Below are 17,003 nucleotides of genomic sequence, written 5' to 3'. Positions count from 1 at the left end.
TTCCAAACAGACGAGTACATAGTATAATGCAGAGACTCACCTTCTTTGAGATCCCTTCACTGTTCCCTGCATCTCTGAGAGTCTTCAAATGCACCTATTTCCTGGATCCTGAGAGCTAGTTAGCTTTCTTTTTTCTTCTTCTTTTTCTTTTTTCTTTCTTTTCTTTTCTTTTTTTTTTTGTTTTGCTTTTTTTGTTTTTTTGTTTTTTGTTTTTTTGGCTTTTTTGAGACAGGGTTTCTCTGTGTAGTTTTTGGTGCCTGTCCTGGATCTCTCTGTAGACCAGGCTGGCCTCGAACTCACAGAGATCCGCCTGGCTCTGCCTCCTGAGTGCTGGGATCAAAGGCCCCTGAGAGCTTTCTTATCATGAAGCCATCCCCTTTGCCTTCCTCTGCATTTATGGCTATCGAAGGCCCTATGGTAGTGGCTTAGAAGTGGGGAAAACAGAAAGACTGACATTGGCTTCCTAAGCTTCCGGCCAGCCAGCCCCCTTGGTGATCAGGTTTATATAGTTATGTTGATGGACAACACCATTTATTTCACAGGAGGCCCAAAGTGAAGGGCATGGTCAGGTGGGTTGAGGTCAATAGAAAGGGACACCCGAGTGGAGGGTCCAGTTTGGAGACCCAAAGGGGAAAAGGGAACAAAAGTTATCCCAGAAGACTTGGCAGCCTTCACACTGCTCCATCTTGCCTGATGGTATTGCAAGCTCATTCTTGACTACACTGGCATTAGCCACTTGGCTTGGTTTCTTCGAGCCCATGTGCTTTTGGTGTTTTCCACAAAAATTACTCTTTCAACAGTTGTTTCCCACCTGTTGCAGAGTCAAGATTCCTAGCCAATTAACGCCAAACTGCAGCTTTTCCAGCACTCCTCTCTCTTCAGGAGGGAGACAACTGCTAATCATGCTGGCCTGGCTGCTACGGGAAAGTTCACCCATGCTCTCCAGGCAGTGGCCAGGTATCAGTCACAATGCATCTTCTCCATGTTTCTCCAGCAAAACCTAACAGAGACAAATCTGATGCTCCCACTGTCTCCATCAACTGTAACAACTGGAAGGACAGCAAAGGGCTGGGCAGATAGCACCACAGAGCCCAGAAGCTTCCCTCTGAAGGAACTGCAGGAACTATAAAGAAGAAATGGGTAACTGAGGATCTAATTATGACCCTGACTTAGATGGACAGCTAACTACTGTTTTCTGCCCTTGCATCAACGTACTTGCTGCCCTGTAGGGAATACCCAGAAGTTCTCCATGCTTCAGCAAGCATCCTGTGGATAAGGGGCGTAGGAAGAAGAGAATATGGTGACCTGTTTCCTCTCAGCACTAGTGGTATATGAGCTGACTTGAACCCTTAAAGCTGGCCATGCCTGCCCACTTGACTACCCCTGCCCACTCTTCTCTCCTTTCCTCCCTCCCTCTTTAAGGCTTTCATTTAAGGTGTTCATTTAAGGCTCTCACAGTGGATGTACATGTACCAGAGAGCTTTGCAATACTTCAACACTGCAATAAAATTCTTGATATGAGCTACTTGCTTGTTTATTTAATGTGTGTGTGTGTGTGTGTGTGTGTGTGTGTGTGTGTGTGTGTGTGTTAGTCAAAGGACTCTGCCTTCAGCTTGTTTGAGGCAGGGTCTCTTTTTTTCCCATTGCATTGCATATTCCAAGCTCACTGGTTCCATCTCAACATAGGAATGCTAGAATTACAGACACATACCACCATGTCTGGCTTTTCTCTGAGATCTGAACTCAGGCTATCAGGTGTGTGTGTGTGTCAAGTGCTTTATTTACTGAGCCATCTCCCTGGCCAGCTACTTAAGAAAAGTTTGCTTAGATTCACAGTTTTAAAGGTTTACTGGTATAGGCCTCTGGTGAGGATGGTACATCATGGTAGGAATGTGTTAGAGCCAGTAGTCACATCTCCAAGATGAGAAATCAGGACCCTACAATCCATTTGGGAGCCATATTCCAATGACCTAAAGACTGCCCGCTGGCCCCACCTTTGAAAGATCTTTGGTCTGCATCTCTTTATCAATGCCACCCTAGAAACTAAGTCTATATTTAGACTTCTAGAGGATGCCTATCCAAACCACAGCGGCAAACAAGCTTCAAACTGTTCTACACTGGCCCTGTATGAGAACTGGCAGCAAACTCCCTCTATACCCCAAAGACAGTTCAAGGATGGTGCTTAGGAATCCAGTTTCATCCCATACCTATGGGTCAGCCCCCAGGGGGCAGTCTCAGTCATATGCCTCCCACTGGGCTTCTTTGAGTATAACATGTTAGGTAATGATTAGAAACTCTCTGGCCATCACCCTCAGGAAACTGTTCTGATCTTGATCCACAGCCAACATTACTGTGGGGACCACATTACAAAATGTACACAAAGAACCCAGCTGGAGACGAAGCAGAAGGCTCCTCCCTTGAAATCCTGCAGCAAGCAGAGGCAGTCACAGAGTTCCTTCTCTTCTCCTAGAAGACTGGTCTGCCTCCTAACTATCTACTGCCTCTCACAGTATTTTCATCATGGTTTTACCACGAAAGAGTTCAATTATATGTCTACCTGAGTCCCCACAGCCTGATCGTCACAGAGGGATTTTCTGAGTGTTTCCTGAGTGTTTCATGTCCATCCTCTACCAGTGATGTTCCCCAGAGCTATTAAAGTCACTACAGACTGAGACAGAGCTGGGGGGTATAAGACAAGGCAGGAGTAGATCCTTTTCTCACCTGCTCAGGTAGACTGCCCAGTAAAGCTCTAAGCAGGAAGAAAACAAGCCAGAGCTCAAAACAGTATGCTCAAATGTCACATTCCCTTAAAAAAAAAAAAAATAAGGGTGGTTACAAAAGGGATTCTCAGCTAACCCTGTATAGGGTTCTAATGCAGGGCAGTCATAGCTTTGAGAATAATCAGGGTCTAGGAGGTCAGCTGAAAAGAAAATGACACCTTTGCTGCCAGTTCCTAATAACAGCAGGATTGCTGATGCCCTTCCTTGGCTTTTGAAGGGCCTCGATACTCTAGCAAGTACTGCTGGTAGCTTTGACACAATAGTAGCAGAAATGTGCCCAGAAAAAAGTATACACTTGTCCCAAAGTCAAAGTGACCTAGAATATCCTATAAGAAACACCTCTAAAGCAGCCTAAGCCAATCTGAGACAGTCTGCTGAGGAACTCCACAAGACCATCACTCTACACACAAGCTACAGACATCCACAGTGAAGCATGCTGGGCTTCTGTATCTGACAGGACGTACAAACTCACAAATGGCCAGACAACCTAAAAAGGTGCATGTCCCAAAGCTGTGAGGGCTTCTTCACCGGCTATATCAAGGACGCTGGAAGTCAGAAAGAGTCCCAAAGCTCCTGTATGCTGGGCTCTCTCAGGGATTCTCAAGACTGGGACGCTGTAGCCCTTGTCACTGCACCTGGCTTCAGGACAGGCATCACAAGCCAATGACTTTCATGCAGAGGCACAGGTCATCTTTTCCCCCCCCCAAAGCTGAGGCCCAAACCCAGGGCCTTGCGCTTGCTAGGCAAACACTCTACCACTGAGCTAAATCCCCAACCCCATAGGTCATCTTAGAGCAGATGGGATTCAAGAACTGTGGACCTACCACAGTGAAAAGGAAAGGGAATCCTGCCACATGCTGTAACATACTGTAACAAGTTGTGTTGAGAACCCATAGAGTGCAATATCCTAGATACAAGCAGCTAAAGTCCACTTACATGATGTCTGAGATCTGAAATGATCCAAAATATAATCAAGCTCTAACTTAAAGGAAATTCCATACTAACCTCATGATGGGGTACAGTAAAATTTATATGCAAGAAAAACACTGTATAAAATTGCCTTCTGGCTAAGTATAGATAGCTGAAACATAAATGATTTTTCTATTTAGACTGTGTCTCATCCCCAAAACATGACAATATCAATTCAAATAACCCTAAATGTAAAAATTTCCAAAATACTAAACTCCAACTGTCTCAAACATTTCTGGTAAGGGATACCAACTTGTATGAGGCTCCTGATGGAATCAAGCTGAGGCAGAAGCAAGAAAATGGGGCTAAGGGGTGAGGCAGGGTCTTAATGGGAACAGTTTCTGTTGAGAAGATGACAGAGCTCTCATGCACTTGGATGGTGATGGCTCATGTGTGAGTACCCACTGCCACTTTATGTGCTTTGTGTTATATGCTTAGGGTAGTGAGTTTTATGTTACACATATTTAACCAAAAACAAAACCAACCCAACAAAGCATTTGACCATCTGTTTGCCTTACTTGCATGTGGGCAAAGGAAGAGAACAGGCCCGCTATGGGGCCCAGAACTTCTTGCCAGATGCAAGCTGTCCTTCAGCCTGTAACATCCAGACATGGAGCAAAAGCAAAGGCTAGGCAGCAGTGGGGTTTCCAAGTTCCTCGGGTCCTCTCCTGAAAAGTAGTAGGTCTAGCCTCTTTAGGTTCCACTATGTCTGTGGGTCATCATGCTCCTCACCTCCACAAACACTACTTGGGAGTATGGAGACAGAAACTTGCTCAAAAAGGAAAAGAGAGATTCCCAAAAGTGAGTGCCATTTTAGCTCTGCCTGAAAAGGCAACAGTCAGACCAGGGACATGGACTGTCCTATTTATCTAGCCAGAGTTCTAAAGCACCCAGAGCTAGTACCACTAGCTACCTCCTGAGGGCACACTGCAACCATCAGACATTCACCTGTTGCTGCTTCCCAGCCCAGCCAAGGGCCAGGAGACCTCTTTTCTTCACCGTTTCTCAGTTTTCTGGACATCATCACTTCCCTTTTTGCAGAGAGCCATTCAAATTCACCACATTCCTAACACTTCTGGGACCACCCCAGGCCATCTTCTCTCCAGGTCACCACAGCGGGTGAACCCCAAGTCCAAACATCTTGCTAGGCCTGGTTTACTGAAACCCACCCAGACAACATGGAAAGAAACCAAGAATTATCAAGACCCCAATCACAGTGGAAAACCCTAAGTTTGGCGGGTTTAAGAAAGCATTTAAAAGAAGCGGGGGGGGGGGGGGGAGGAGGAGGGGGGAGTAGTATAATGTAGAACAGGGAAATGACAATTTGAAACAGATTGTGAATGAGTGTTAAGGGAGGAAAACAGCCATAAAAGGCCACAACTTAATGGTGCACTCAGTCAGTTGGGAAGGGCAGGCTACAGTGAGAGCTGCAGTTTAGCCAGGCATGACAGGAGGACCAGAGGCAGTCGCAGACACTCAAAAATGATGTTTTTAGATACAAGCACCCAGATGGGGACACTTCAGAAGCACAATGATCCAAGAATGCCATAGGAAATATGAATGTGTTCCCTGAGTGAATCGCACACACAGGCAGCAGAGATACAGGTACCACAGAAACCCTCAAGATAAAGAAAAGGTTATAAGATAACCCTAGCCTGTCATCAATTATCCTACTCCAGGAATCAGGTAGGTGAGTCCTTTGTCCTGTGCTAATTAATAGCAAATTAAACATTGTAAGTAAAAAAAAAAAAAAGTAAGTAAGCCACTGGCCAAATCATTCAAAGTCTCTTAGCTTGGGCCTACAGAAACTTTAAGCTTCTTTGTTGTGGGAGATGGAGGTGTCTTATGCATCCTTGGCCTCCCACCAGTATATACCAATAACTGCACAGCTTCAGTTGTCCCAATCAAACTGCACAACTCCCACACAGCCTTGAGGCACGCTAATCCTCCTGAGGGCCACGGCTCTTAAAGGCAATCAGAAAGAACACGGGAAGACTGTGCTGGGGCTCAGCCACACGAGAGCAAGCACAGACCTCTATTCCAGGTCTCAAAACCCTGCAACCAAATGGTCAGAGGAGATGGTAGTAGAGGACGACACATCTTCTTGCCCCAGGGAATGATCACAAAAGGTAAACCCTAACATGATGCAGACCAGAGAGCATGGCTAAGCTCCCCTCACCCTCAGTCCTAGCAAGAGCCCCCATGCCACTTCCTTCCTGAATTCTACTGAAATGGTCTCTTCCTTCCTGGCCCTACCCTGACTGACTCCTGCCGCCTAGTCTTTACTATGATGGCCTCCTTTGTAGCTTTTATGGGAACTCCTGATGCAACCTGGAAAAGCCTTACAGGCCAAAGTGATACTTTAGAAGACATTTCAACATGACTGCCACTGCTGGTTTTGCCACTTCACACTCAGAAGTAGCAGCTATGTGCACTAGCCTGGTCTGGGCAGAAAAACATCAACTGAATACATGATTAGTCTTTCTAGATCCAAGGCCATGTGCTAGAAAATGGCCCAGGCACAAAAACTATTTGAACTGGATGTCTCCCCAATGTCCCCTCTTTTCTTTCGTTTCTCACAGTCCTGAAACAGAGTCATTTATTTCTGCCTTAGCCCACACCCTGTATGCTGGATATTTTTTTTTTTTTTCAATTTGACACAAGTTAGAGTTATCTGAGAAGAGGGAACCACAATTTTAAAAATGTGTTCATCCAACTGACCTGTAGGCAAGTCGGTGGAGGGCATTTTCTTGATTAATGATTAGTGCAGAAGGGCCCAGCCCACTGTAGGCAGTGACACCCTGGGCAGGTGGTCCTGGGTGTACAAAAGCACAAACCGGGACCAAGTCAGTAAGCAGTGTTCCTCACTGATCTCTGCTTCAGTTCCTGTCTCCAGGTTCCTGCCCTGCTTAAGTTCCTTGTTTGGCTTCCCTCAATGAAGGACTATGATCAGAACCTGTAGCCAAATAAACCCTTTCTTTCCCAAGTTGTTTTTGATCATGGTCTTCACTGCAGCAACAGAGATCAGACAATTATATCCAGGTTGCTGGGAGACACTGTGGACCACAAGGTGTCAGCACACCTGGCTCGATGATCTCATTTACTGAGAAGTGGTTGTTATGGGTGGCAACAGCCACTTTCTTTGTGCTGATAGGACTGAATCAACGCAATAATGGCTTCTTCTAGACTTCAGCTGGACCTAAATCAAGAATCCCTCGGGGTTGAGGATTTAGCTCAGTGGTAGAGCGCTTGCCTAGCAAGCACAAGGCCCTGGGTTTGGCCCTCAGCTCTGGGGGGGAAAAAATCCCTGTGTTGATTTTCAGATGTTCATGGCCTGAGCCTAACAAGAACATAACCTCTAGAGGTTCCAATACTCTTAACTAGTTACAGAACTTAAGAATGGGGCTTATGGGAAACTAACTCCTATCCCAGAGCTGCTGCCCATTGGCAGCTAAGACAGGAGGACAGCAAGAGAGGAGGAGTTTGCCCTCTGTGTCTCCTGAACTGGGAGAAGAGCATCATGCATGTCTACCTGTTCCCGTTTCTAGCTGGGTGACTGTCAGTGCTCACTTCAAATTACTCTGGCTCACAGATGGCTCTTCAGCAAAACCCCTTGTGGTTCACTCTTAGGTTCATCAGAAGGAATGATGGGAGCAAAATCTTAAGTGACCAATGAGGTGACAGTTACTGTGGGAGAGGGAGAGCGATAGGGACAATCCATGCCCACCAATAGTCTTAGAATAAAAGGAGTGAGATGCCACATCAGAAAGCATAGGTGGGAAGGTCTGCCCGGCACATGTGAGTGTTGATGATCACCTCCTAGAGTCCTGACCCTCTGGGAAGTCCCTGGAGACAGTTATCTCACACTCCAAAGTCCCAGAGCATCATGGTTAAGAAACCTGCTCTGAGCACATCAAGTGGGCCAATCTATTCGAAACAGCATGACTAGACTTTCCCAGGTGGTCCCAGTCTTCATAGGCACCACAGTGCATACCTGCACACACTTGTCTACTCAAATGGCAAAGGAAGAGGCATCCAAAGCTTCACTTAGGAGAAAGAAATTTCCTTAGAGAAAAGAGAGGTGACATGGGTAGAACTAGAGGCAGCCATACCGTTCTACTTGGCAGGGCTGGGGTTTTGGCCCTTGGAGCAAGAGTAGCAAGCACTTGGCCCACCCACGCTGCAGGCAGAAAACCAGGTAGTGGAAGAGAAGAAAGAAGGCCATCTGATCTCATCACAGGACTAGTAGACCTCAGGTGCCAGCTAAAAAGAACACCAAGATCTAGTGGGACCGTCCTGGGAAGACAGGCCACCCCGGCCTGTAGGAACACCACCTGTGCAAGCCCCTGCTGACCTCAGGACTTTAGCCTCGCTTTCACCACCTTGAACAAGTGGCTTCCGTCTTCACAGCTTCCTCTTACCAACAACTGCTGAAAAAGCTTAAGCACAAGATCTGGGTTTATAGAGTATCTTTATTTAGTACAAGTCCTTTAAAGCATTCCAGGCTCCCAAACAGCGGCCTAAGTAAGGCTGCACTCACGCATGATGGGCCAGCAGTGCCACAGCTGAGGAGCCTGGGGAAGAGCAGGGAATGCTGAAGACACTTACCATTTCATCCAGGGCGTAGCGCAAGAGGCCATGTTCATACAGGATAAAGAATCGTCGCTGCCATTTCTGCAACAGACACAGAATTGGGGGTCAGGTATCCTGGCCCTGGGTCTCAGCTGGCAGAACCCCAATATCTGACACACAGAATCTAAGGAATGCTGGCTCCGGGGCTTCCACTTCTGGGGTAGACGGCAGGAGGAAAGAAACTAGAGACATAAGTATAGTGATTCATTAGCCAGGTGGGGTCAGGAGACAAGCCTAATCACAAATGACTAGTGCTTCCATATGCCCCATGAAGTTGTTGTTGTTTTTTTTTTTTTTCTTTTTCCAGAGCTGAGGACCGAACCCAGGGCCTTGTGCTTGCTAGGCAAGTGCTCTACCACTGAGCTAAATCCCCAACCCCGCCCCATGAAGTTTTTAAAGCTGGAGCTTTCCTTGGGAGTAGAAACTGTTATGTGGTCACTTTTCTATGTTTCTACTGCAGCCAGCAGAGCTTTTTCATAGAAGTTTGTTGATTTATAATTAGATGAATGATCTTATGTGATCTGGAATAACCTAAGGATGTAGGGACACTAACAGCATCCCCTCCAAGAGAGTCTGGGAAATGATATAAAATGGCTGGTCTTGTGATTTCCAAGGGACAGGAAGCAGACAGCCAAGGCTGAGAAATTCAACAGTAGTGGAATGAGCTAACAAAAATCAAACAGAGAAGAACCCAACAAAGGCCAGGCTCCAGGGTGCTACCGTGATCAGCCATTGAGAGCTGGAATGAAAACGACAAACACCATCTTTCTGTGTGAAGGGCCTTGTCTACCCCATGAGGCTGTGAGTCTAAATAATGACTCACACACAGGCATGGCTTCCACTCCAACCCCTCGGGTTGATTTCAGAAGGACTCAAGGTTCTATTCTCTACATTTTATAAAGTCTAATAACATGTAAATTTTGACTAGCAATAAAGCCATATAATTAACTATAATATATGTTTCTTTGCTCTAGGCCAGAAAAATAAATTTTAAAACAATGACTTTCTCAATAGGAGCCAAAAGTGGCAGCTTTGAAGTTTTAGTAGAGGCCAGGAAAGGCACTTGGCTCCCTGGGCACTGCATTCTAGCTGGAACCACTGGCTATCCATGGGGTAAGAACAGGACTTGTGGGGCTATGCAGAGAGGACCTGTTAGGGCTGCTTCCAGGCTGGAGTTCCAAAACAGGCTACTGGCACCTGTTTTCCAAAAACATTTCCAAGGTTCCTATGTGCTATCTTTGAAATCAGAATCCATTCCAGAAGGAAGCCCAAGGACCAGAAATCTAATACCAATAGTTCTGTGGGCCAGAGCATGTATCTTGAGGCCCTACCTAGGTGAGGAGGGATGAGCAGAGCTAGGGCAACTATATAAATATGACTAGGAGAAAGTGTATGGGAAAGATGCTCTGATTGGAGCTGAATCCCCAGTAGATTGCCCAGGGAATGAACAAGCCTCTGGTCAGCAAAATGCAGCTTTATCCATCTTTTTGCTCCAGAAGAGACCTATACCCAGGAGACAGGACAGTGTAAGGCTTAGAGAGCACAGGTGTCAAGCCCCAGCCCTTTATTAGTACTCATAGTGCTAAAATAAGCCCCTGGTTCAGGAGGGAACTGCCTTGGCTCTGAAGGACCTAGGAGCTAGATTAACATGCTGCAAAGACGCACTTAGCTGCTTTTTTGCCTTTCCATTTGACTGTTTTCAAAGAGTTCAGATGGCCCACACTAGGTGACACCTATACAAGAATGGCACATTTTGAAACAAGGACTCTGTATCTATGTGAGCAGAACTTTCTGAGACCTTGGAGTTCACAAAATGTTGGTTCCTTGCTGACTTTGTCACTCGGGTTCCAGTGTTTACTTCCTGTTTCTCTCCCTAATTTCACTAATTTGTTCTCAAATGAAGCTCTAAGAATTTTCTCAGGTATCCTTACCCGAGAGCGGTGCACTGGGTTGTCAAAGTCAGTGCCATCTGGAGCCAGGAGCAGCCAGCCACCATAAATGGGTTTAGCCTACAAGAGAAAAAGGATGCAAGGTCATCAGCAGCACAGAGCCAGAGGATAAGAGAGCAAGGCAAGCTGACAAATAGGATGTCACTCCCACTCTCCAACATGGGCTAAGTATCTAGAACAGGTGCCTGATTTAAAAGGTTATGGGATCATCACAGTATGCTTTGGGGAACGCAGAACCCAGGGGGCATCTGAAAACCCACAAACCAAGAGAACTCTAAAGACATAAGGCTGCCTCTCTCAAGTTCCTGACAAACACATCAAGATGGAAAAGGGTGACATTTTAGTCAATAAATGGGCCTGACTGAGCACCAGGAATAGTGTAAATGGCACAGTCTCAAGGTGCCATCCTGAAGATGTAAAACAGAGCCTGGCAGAGAGCTGACACTGGCCAAAGATTCATCAGTGCCTAGGTGCAGCCAAGGGCAAGGAAGGAAACCTCTGGGCTTCAACTTGCCACTGAGCTGTTGAAAGGCAGCATATCAACAGTTCTAGCTCCACCTCATGAAGTTTCTGTGGTAATGTAGGTAAAAGACAGCACAGAAGACAAGTGAGGTGCTTCATGCTTGTGATCTCAGCACCAGGGAGGCTGAGGCAAGGGGATCACCATGAGTTCCAAGTCAGCCTGGGCCGCAGAATGAGAGTGTCTCAACAAGATAAACTAGTACAGCGAGGCAAAGTGATACAGCTGGAGAAGGACCTGGCCGTGTGGAAAAGGCTGAACATACAGCTACTGTGCGCCCCAGCAATTCCACTGCAAGGTAAGAAGCATGTGAGAGAACTGCACAAATGGAAACCTGCGCTGCAGCATTCTGAGAGCACTGCTCCCAATTATCCAAAGGTGTTGCAACCGAAATCCCCACCCACCCAATGTCTGCACAGCATGACACAGACAGAGGTTCTGATGCACACAAAAGGCATGTGAACCTCAAGAGCATTGTATCACTGAAAGCAGCCAGACACAAAGGCCTACTACATACTATAGAATCCCATTCACGTGAAGTATGTGGAACAGGCAAATCCACAGAACAGAAGGCAGATTGAATGGTTACCCAGGAGCAAGGGGAAAAGGCATGGGGTTTCTTTGGAAAGTGATAAAAATGTTCTGGGATGAGACACTGGAGATTGCTGTAGAGTACTATGAATATGCTAAAGCTAGAGAACTCTACAATTTAAAGGGGTAAACTTTATGGCAAGTGAATTATACCTCAATAAATCTACATAAGGAAAAAACACCAAGCATGATGTCTAGCCTACAAAACCTCAGCAAATGTTAGGCATAATTATGCTTTTACTGCCCAAAGCATCTCCCACCCAAAACCCTGGCAAAAGGAGTATAATGTGCTCACAGGAAAGTGATGCACTATGACTCTATACAACTACATTCAGTTGGGGAGAAGAGGTTGGCAAAGGAACAACTAAGTCAATGTACCTTCTGCCATTTGGGGGGCAGTGACAAGAAAATCCAAACCCTCTTGCTGCATCCACACGATGCTCTCTGAATAAGCCATAGGGAAGGGAGGCACTTAATGTATTTCTTATTCAACATTCTGCAAACTGGAGGCCCCATCATGCCATGACCTTTAGCTGTGGAATCTGTGACTCAAGAGAGGGCAATTTGCTTGCTGGAGGGTCACACAGCCTCCATGAAAAGCCAAGAATTCTCCCATTTCTTGGCTTCTTTATAAAAGTCCTTAACAACCCCCCTGCCCCCACCCCCGAAAAAAAAACCAGCAATGACTTTTCCCCTGAGGAAAGTGGGTAGAGAGATGTGAGTTGGGATAGGGGCAGGCTGCTGGAAGAATGGCAGAACCTTGTTTTGATGAAATGCAGGAGTGCTGGCAGAAGGTCCAAGACTATATGGACACTAGCAGTGCCCGCCAGCTGAACATATTCCCCTCTACCCGTAAACATGATGAGTGCACACTGTAAATGGACCATCCACAGCACAGGAAAATCAGAGCTGAAGTGAGATGACTGAGGTCTGATCAACAGGCTACCTAGTTTGATTTTGTGGCATCTTTTTGGTTTATGACTGTAGGGCTTTAGGGTGACATTATATTAGGTATATCTATATGACCTTCCTCAAAGGGGACAATGGGGACCTTAGCAATTGGTGTAAATAGCCTCAAAACCCAGTCCACCCTGGCTCAAGTCCTCACAGGCATCATTATTCACTCAGCAAACTTCTTTGCATGACCACGTACTGCACACTAGTACTTTCCGGGCCACAGTCACAGATCCTGGTATCTCTAGGAAAAGGTTTCCAGTAGGCCGCCAGGGAAGCAGAGACCCAGAGTAAGAACCATGGCTCCAGAAAGAGCTGGCAGGGAAGCTGGTGCCTGAAACACTTAAACAGCAAACCTCAAGGTACACAGAGCAGCTGAGGGGACAGTGAAGGATGTAGGGTGACTATATTGACAACTCCATCTCTAGAATAATCAAAGTCACGGAGTTGTGCACTTTAAACATTTCAATTATGTTCATTTTATCTCAATAAGGCCATTTTTAAAAGCATACAAAGAGAATTCTCACATCCTCCTCTAGGATCCAGCCCACCAAGTGTCATCCCTCTCCCCCTTCCCCAACCCTTTTATCTTATGCCTTCACTACAATCTACCAGATCTAGCTCAGGTCCACAATCAGTGTGCCAGTCTAGTCTAGGTACCCACTGACTGTCCAGAACCCAAGCTCCAGGTTTCCACTGAGTCAGACACGCATGGCTCTAACTAATCTAACCACCCTCTCCCATGCCAAAGTCAACCTTTAGGTTTCCCCCAGGACTTGCCCTACCTAACTACCCACAGGTCCCTCCTGTACCACTTGCAATCACCCCACTTAGTATCCAGACCTCCCCAGGGTCTTAACTTGTGAGTTTCCTTGATGTCCCCAAACATACCTTTTCTACAGCCTGCCAGATCTAGCCTGGGCCCATCATGTAGTGTACCAGCCTAGTCTGGCCTCCCCTGCCAAAAGGACCTCTAGGCTTCGGCCAGGACCCTCCCTCCCCACCTATCCTCCAAACCCAAGATGCTCCCACACCATATCCTACCTTTCCACCCAGCTAGATTTAGCAGCACACTCCAGGCTGGGACCAGGAAGCACATCATATATACCAGCCCAGTAACCTCTGTCTGCCTGACTTCATTCAATCCAAGACATATCTAATCTTTAGGCCCAAACCACCCATATATCCTCTTGTCTGCCCCAAACCTGTTCTGTTCATAACAGACTCAGAACTCTAACAAAAAAAGTCCATATGCACAGATCTCATCACAAAAATACCAACAATATGAAAAATCAGGCCAGTATCCTCTCTCTAAAACCTACAAGTCCTATAGAAAGGTTCACCAATGAGAATTACCTAGATGAACTCAAGGATATAGAATTTGAAAGAAAAATCATAAACTTCAAAGAATTCAAGGAGTCTGAAGAAGACACAAAGAAACAACTCAATGAAATTAAGGAGAAAAGAACTGAACACGCCGGGCGGTGGTGGCGCACGCCTGTAATCCCAGCACTCGGGAGGCAGAGGCAGGCGGATCTCTGTGAGTTCGAGGCCAGCCTGTTACAGAGTGAGTTCCAGGACAGGCTCCAAATGCTACACAGAGAAACCCTGTCTTGAAAAACCAAAAAGAGGGAGGGGGGAGAAAAAAAAGAGCTGAAGGTCATTCTCCTGCTGGATGACCAAGAAAACACACACACACGTCGGCTTTTTAAAAAGTGAAAGGGTGATTAAGAGCATCCAATCCACTGGGACAGGAAGCAGGCACACATCATTACACTAATATCTGAGAAAACAGACTTCAACCCAAAACTAATCAGAAGAGACAAAGAGGGACACTTCATTCTAACCAAGAGAACAGCTAACCAAGACGACTTTACTATCTTAAACATGTATCAAACTGAGGCACCCAATTTCATTAAAAATCTATTACTGGGTTTAGAGACACAGATTAACATTCACTAATAATGAATACTCCATTCCAATACCCCACTTTCTCGAATAGATGGGTCATCTGGAAAAAAAATAAAGACAAAAACATTAGAATTAATTGATGTATCAAATGGAACTAATGGATATCTACAGAATATTCCACCCAAATACCAAATGCACAGCAGCACATGGAAGCTTTTCTAAAACAGACCACATCCTGGGACACAAAACAAATTTTTATGAATAAAAAAGACTGAAGGGGTTGGGGATTTAGCTCAGTGGTAGAGCGCTTGCCTAGCAAGCACAAGGCTCTGGGTTCGATCCTCAGCTCAAAAAAAAAAAGACTGAAATCATTCCTTATATGCTATCTCGCCACAATACAATAAAAATTAAAATCAACAGCAAACAAATCTCCAGTAAATACACAAATTTAGATTAAACAACTCATCACTGAATGATGAATAGTTCAAAGAAGAAATCAAGAAAGAAAACTTCCTAGAATTAAATGAAAATGTGAACACAATATAACAAAACCTCTGGGACATATTGAAAGCAGTCTTATGAGGGAAATTTATAAGTCTAAGTGCCTACCTTAAAAAAAAAAATCAGAAAGAGTGAAACTCAAGTTGGATAAAGAAAAATAAACCAAATTCAAACACAAGTGACAGCAAGAAATAATAAAAACCAGAAATAGAAACAAAACAATACAAAGAAACAATGATTCTAAGATCTGGCTCTTTAAGAAGATAAACAAGATTGACAGACCCTTGGCCCAACTAACCAAAAGCAAAGAAAGGACCCAAATTAATGAACAGGGAAACATGACAGACACTGAAGAAACTCATAATATTATAAGGGAATATTTTTAAAACCTGTACTCCATATAAAGCTGGAAAACCTAAAAGAAATGAGAGGATTTCTAGATTCAAACAGACAACAAAAATTAAACCAAGAAGTCAAGAACCTAAACAGACCCACAACAAATAAGGACAATAAGATAGTAATAAAAGCTTTCCTGCTTAAAAGCAAAGAGAAAAAGTCCAAGGCCAGGTAGAATCACAGCAGAATTCTACTAGACTTTCAAAGATCTACAGCTAATGTCTCTTAGCTATTCAAAAAAGAAAAGAAACATAAGGAACACTTCCAAATGCCTTCTACAAAGCCAGTTATTACTCCAATGCCTAAACCAGGAAAAAATAATACAAATAACCAACAAAAAAAAGAAAACTACAGGCCTCTATCCCTAATGAATTAAAAAAAAAAACTCATTAAATAATTTTTTCAGAGTACAGACATACATAAAAAAGATTATCCACCATGACCACATTAGTTTTATCCTTAAAATGCAGGATGGTTGAACATATATAAGTCAATAGATGCATTAAATCGCATAAATGGGTTTTAAAGACAAAATACACATGATCACCTCAATATATGTAGAAAAAGCCTTTGACAAAATCCAACATGCTTTCATAAAAATCCTAGAGAATGTAGGGTTACAGGGAACATATCGCAACAATAAAAGCTAAAACCACAGCCAACATCATCCTAAATGAAGAAAAGCTTGAAGCAATCCCACTGAAGTCAGAAGAAAGACAGGGGGCCTACCATCCCCACTCCTTTTCAGTACTGTGCCTGAAGTGCTAGCTGGTGCAATAAGGCAAAAGGAAATTAAAGGCATACACATAAGGAAAGAAGTCAGACTCTCCCTATTTGTAGATGATATAATACTATATATTAGAGATCTCAAAAAATTCGACCAGAAATCTTCTAGAAGTGATAAAGAAATTCAGCAATGTGGAAGATACAGAATCACCATGCACAAATCAAGAGCTTTTCTATACACCACAACAAACATACAGAGAAGGAGATCATGGGCACATTCCCATTCACAATAGCCTCAAAGAAAATAAAATATGTAGGAATAAACCTAACCAAGGAAATCAAAGACCTCTATAAATATAACTTTAAAATTCTGAAGAGATAAAAACACTAGAAAATGGAAAGATATCCCATGCTCATGGAATAATAGAAATGACATCATGAAAATGACAATTTTACCATAAACTATTCTCCAATTCAATGCAATCTCAATCAGAATCCCCATCTCATTCTGTACAGAAATAGAAAAAGCTATCCTAAAATCCATATGGAACCACAGAAGACCCCAGATAGCCAAAGCAACCCAGAGCAAAAAGAACAATGCTGGAGGAATTGGCATTCAAGATTTTAAGATATATTACAGAGTCACAGTAATAAAAAGAACATGGTACTGGAACAAACACAGTCATGTAGACCAATACGGGGGAAAAAAATCAAAGACCCAAACATGAGTACATGTAACTTCGGCCACTTAATATTTGACAAAGACACCAAAAACATAAGCTGGAGAACAGAAAACATCTTCATACAAATGCTTCTGGGAAACTGGATTAGATCTGTGTCTATCACCTTGAACAAAAACTAACTCTTAAAGCATGGAAATAGCTAGAAGGAAACATAAGGAGTGCTTTAATGATAACATAGGCAAGTACTCTAATGATACAGGTGTAGCAAAAGACTTTCTGAATAGGACTCTGTTAATTCAAGAATTAAAGCCAACAATTGACAAGGAGGATTTCATAAGGCTAAAAGATTCTGTAAAAACTAGAAGAACAATCAACAGGGTGAAGAGGAAGC

The 17,003-nt window shown here is 44.3% G+C and overlaps 1 protein-coding gene across 6 annotated transcripts in view; it reads right to left on the bottom strand.

Moving 5' to 3' along the window:
- LOC118589057 (myosin phosphatase Rho interacting protein) overlaps positions 1 to 17,003 on the bottom strand; it is a 118,001-nt gene that overhangs the window by 77,610 nt on the left and 23,388 nt on the right. For all 6 annotated transcript variants that reach the window (XM_036195913.1, XM_036195916.1, XM_036195914.1 and 3 more), the window contains exons 2-3: positions 10,313 to 10,390; positions 8,358 to 8,423 (exon numbers count right to left, since the gene is read on the bottom strand). In XM_036195913.1, the coding sequence (XP_036051806.1) occupies positions 8,358 to 8,423; positions 10,313 to 10,390 (144 nt within the window). The remainder of the gene's footprint in view (positions 1 to 8,357; positions 8,424 to 10,312; positions 10,391 to 17,003) is intronic.

This window comes from Onychomys torridus, chromosome 8 (assembly GCF_903995425.1).
Source record: "Onychomys torridus chromosome 8, mOncTor1.1, whole genome shotgun sequence".
Classification (NCBI taxonomy): domain Eukaryota; kingdom Metazoa; phylum Chordata; class Mammalia; order Rodentia; family Cricetidae; genus Onychomys; species Onychomys torridus.
The sequence above is the reverse complement of the archived record's forward strand: the minus strand, read 5'-3'. Positions and strand labels throughout refer to the sequence as shown.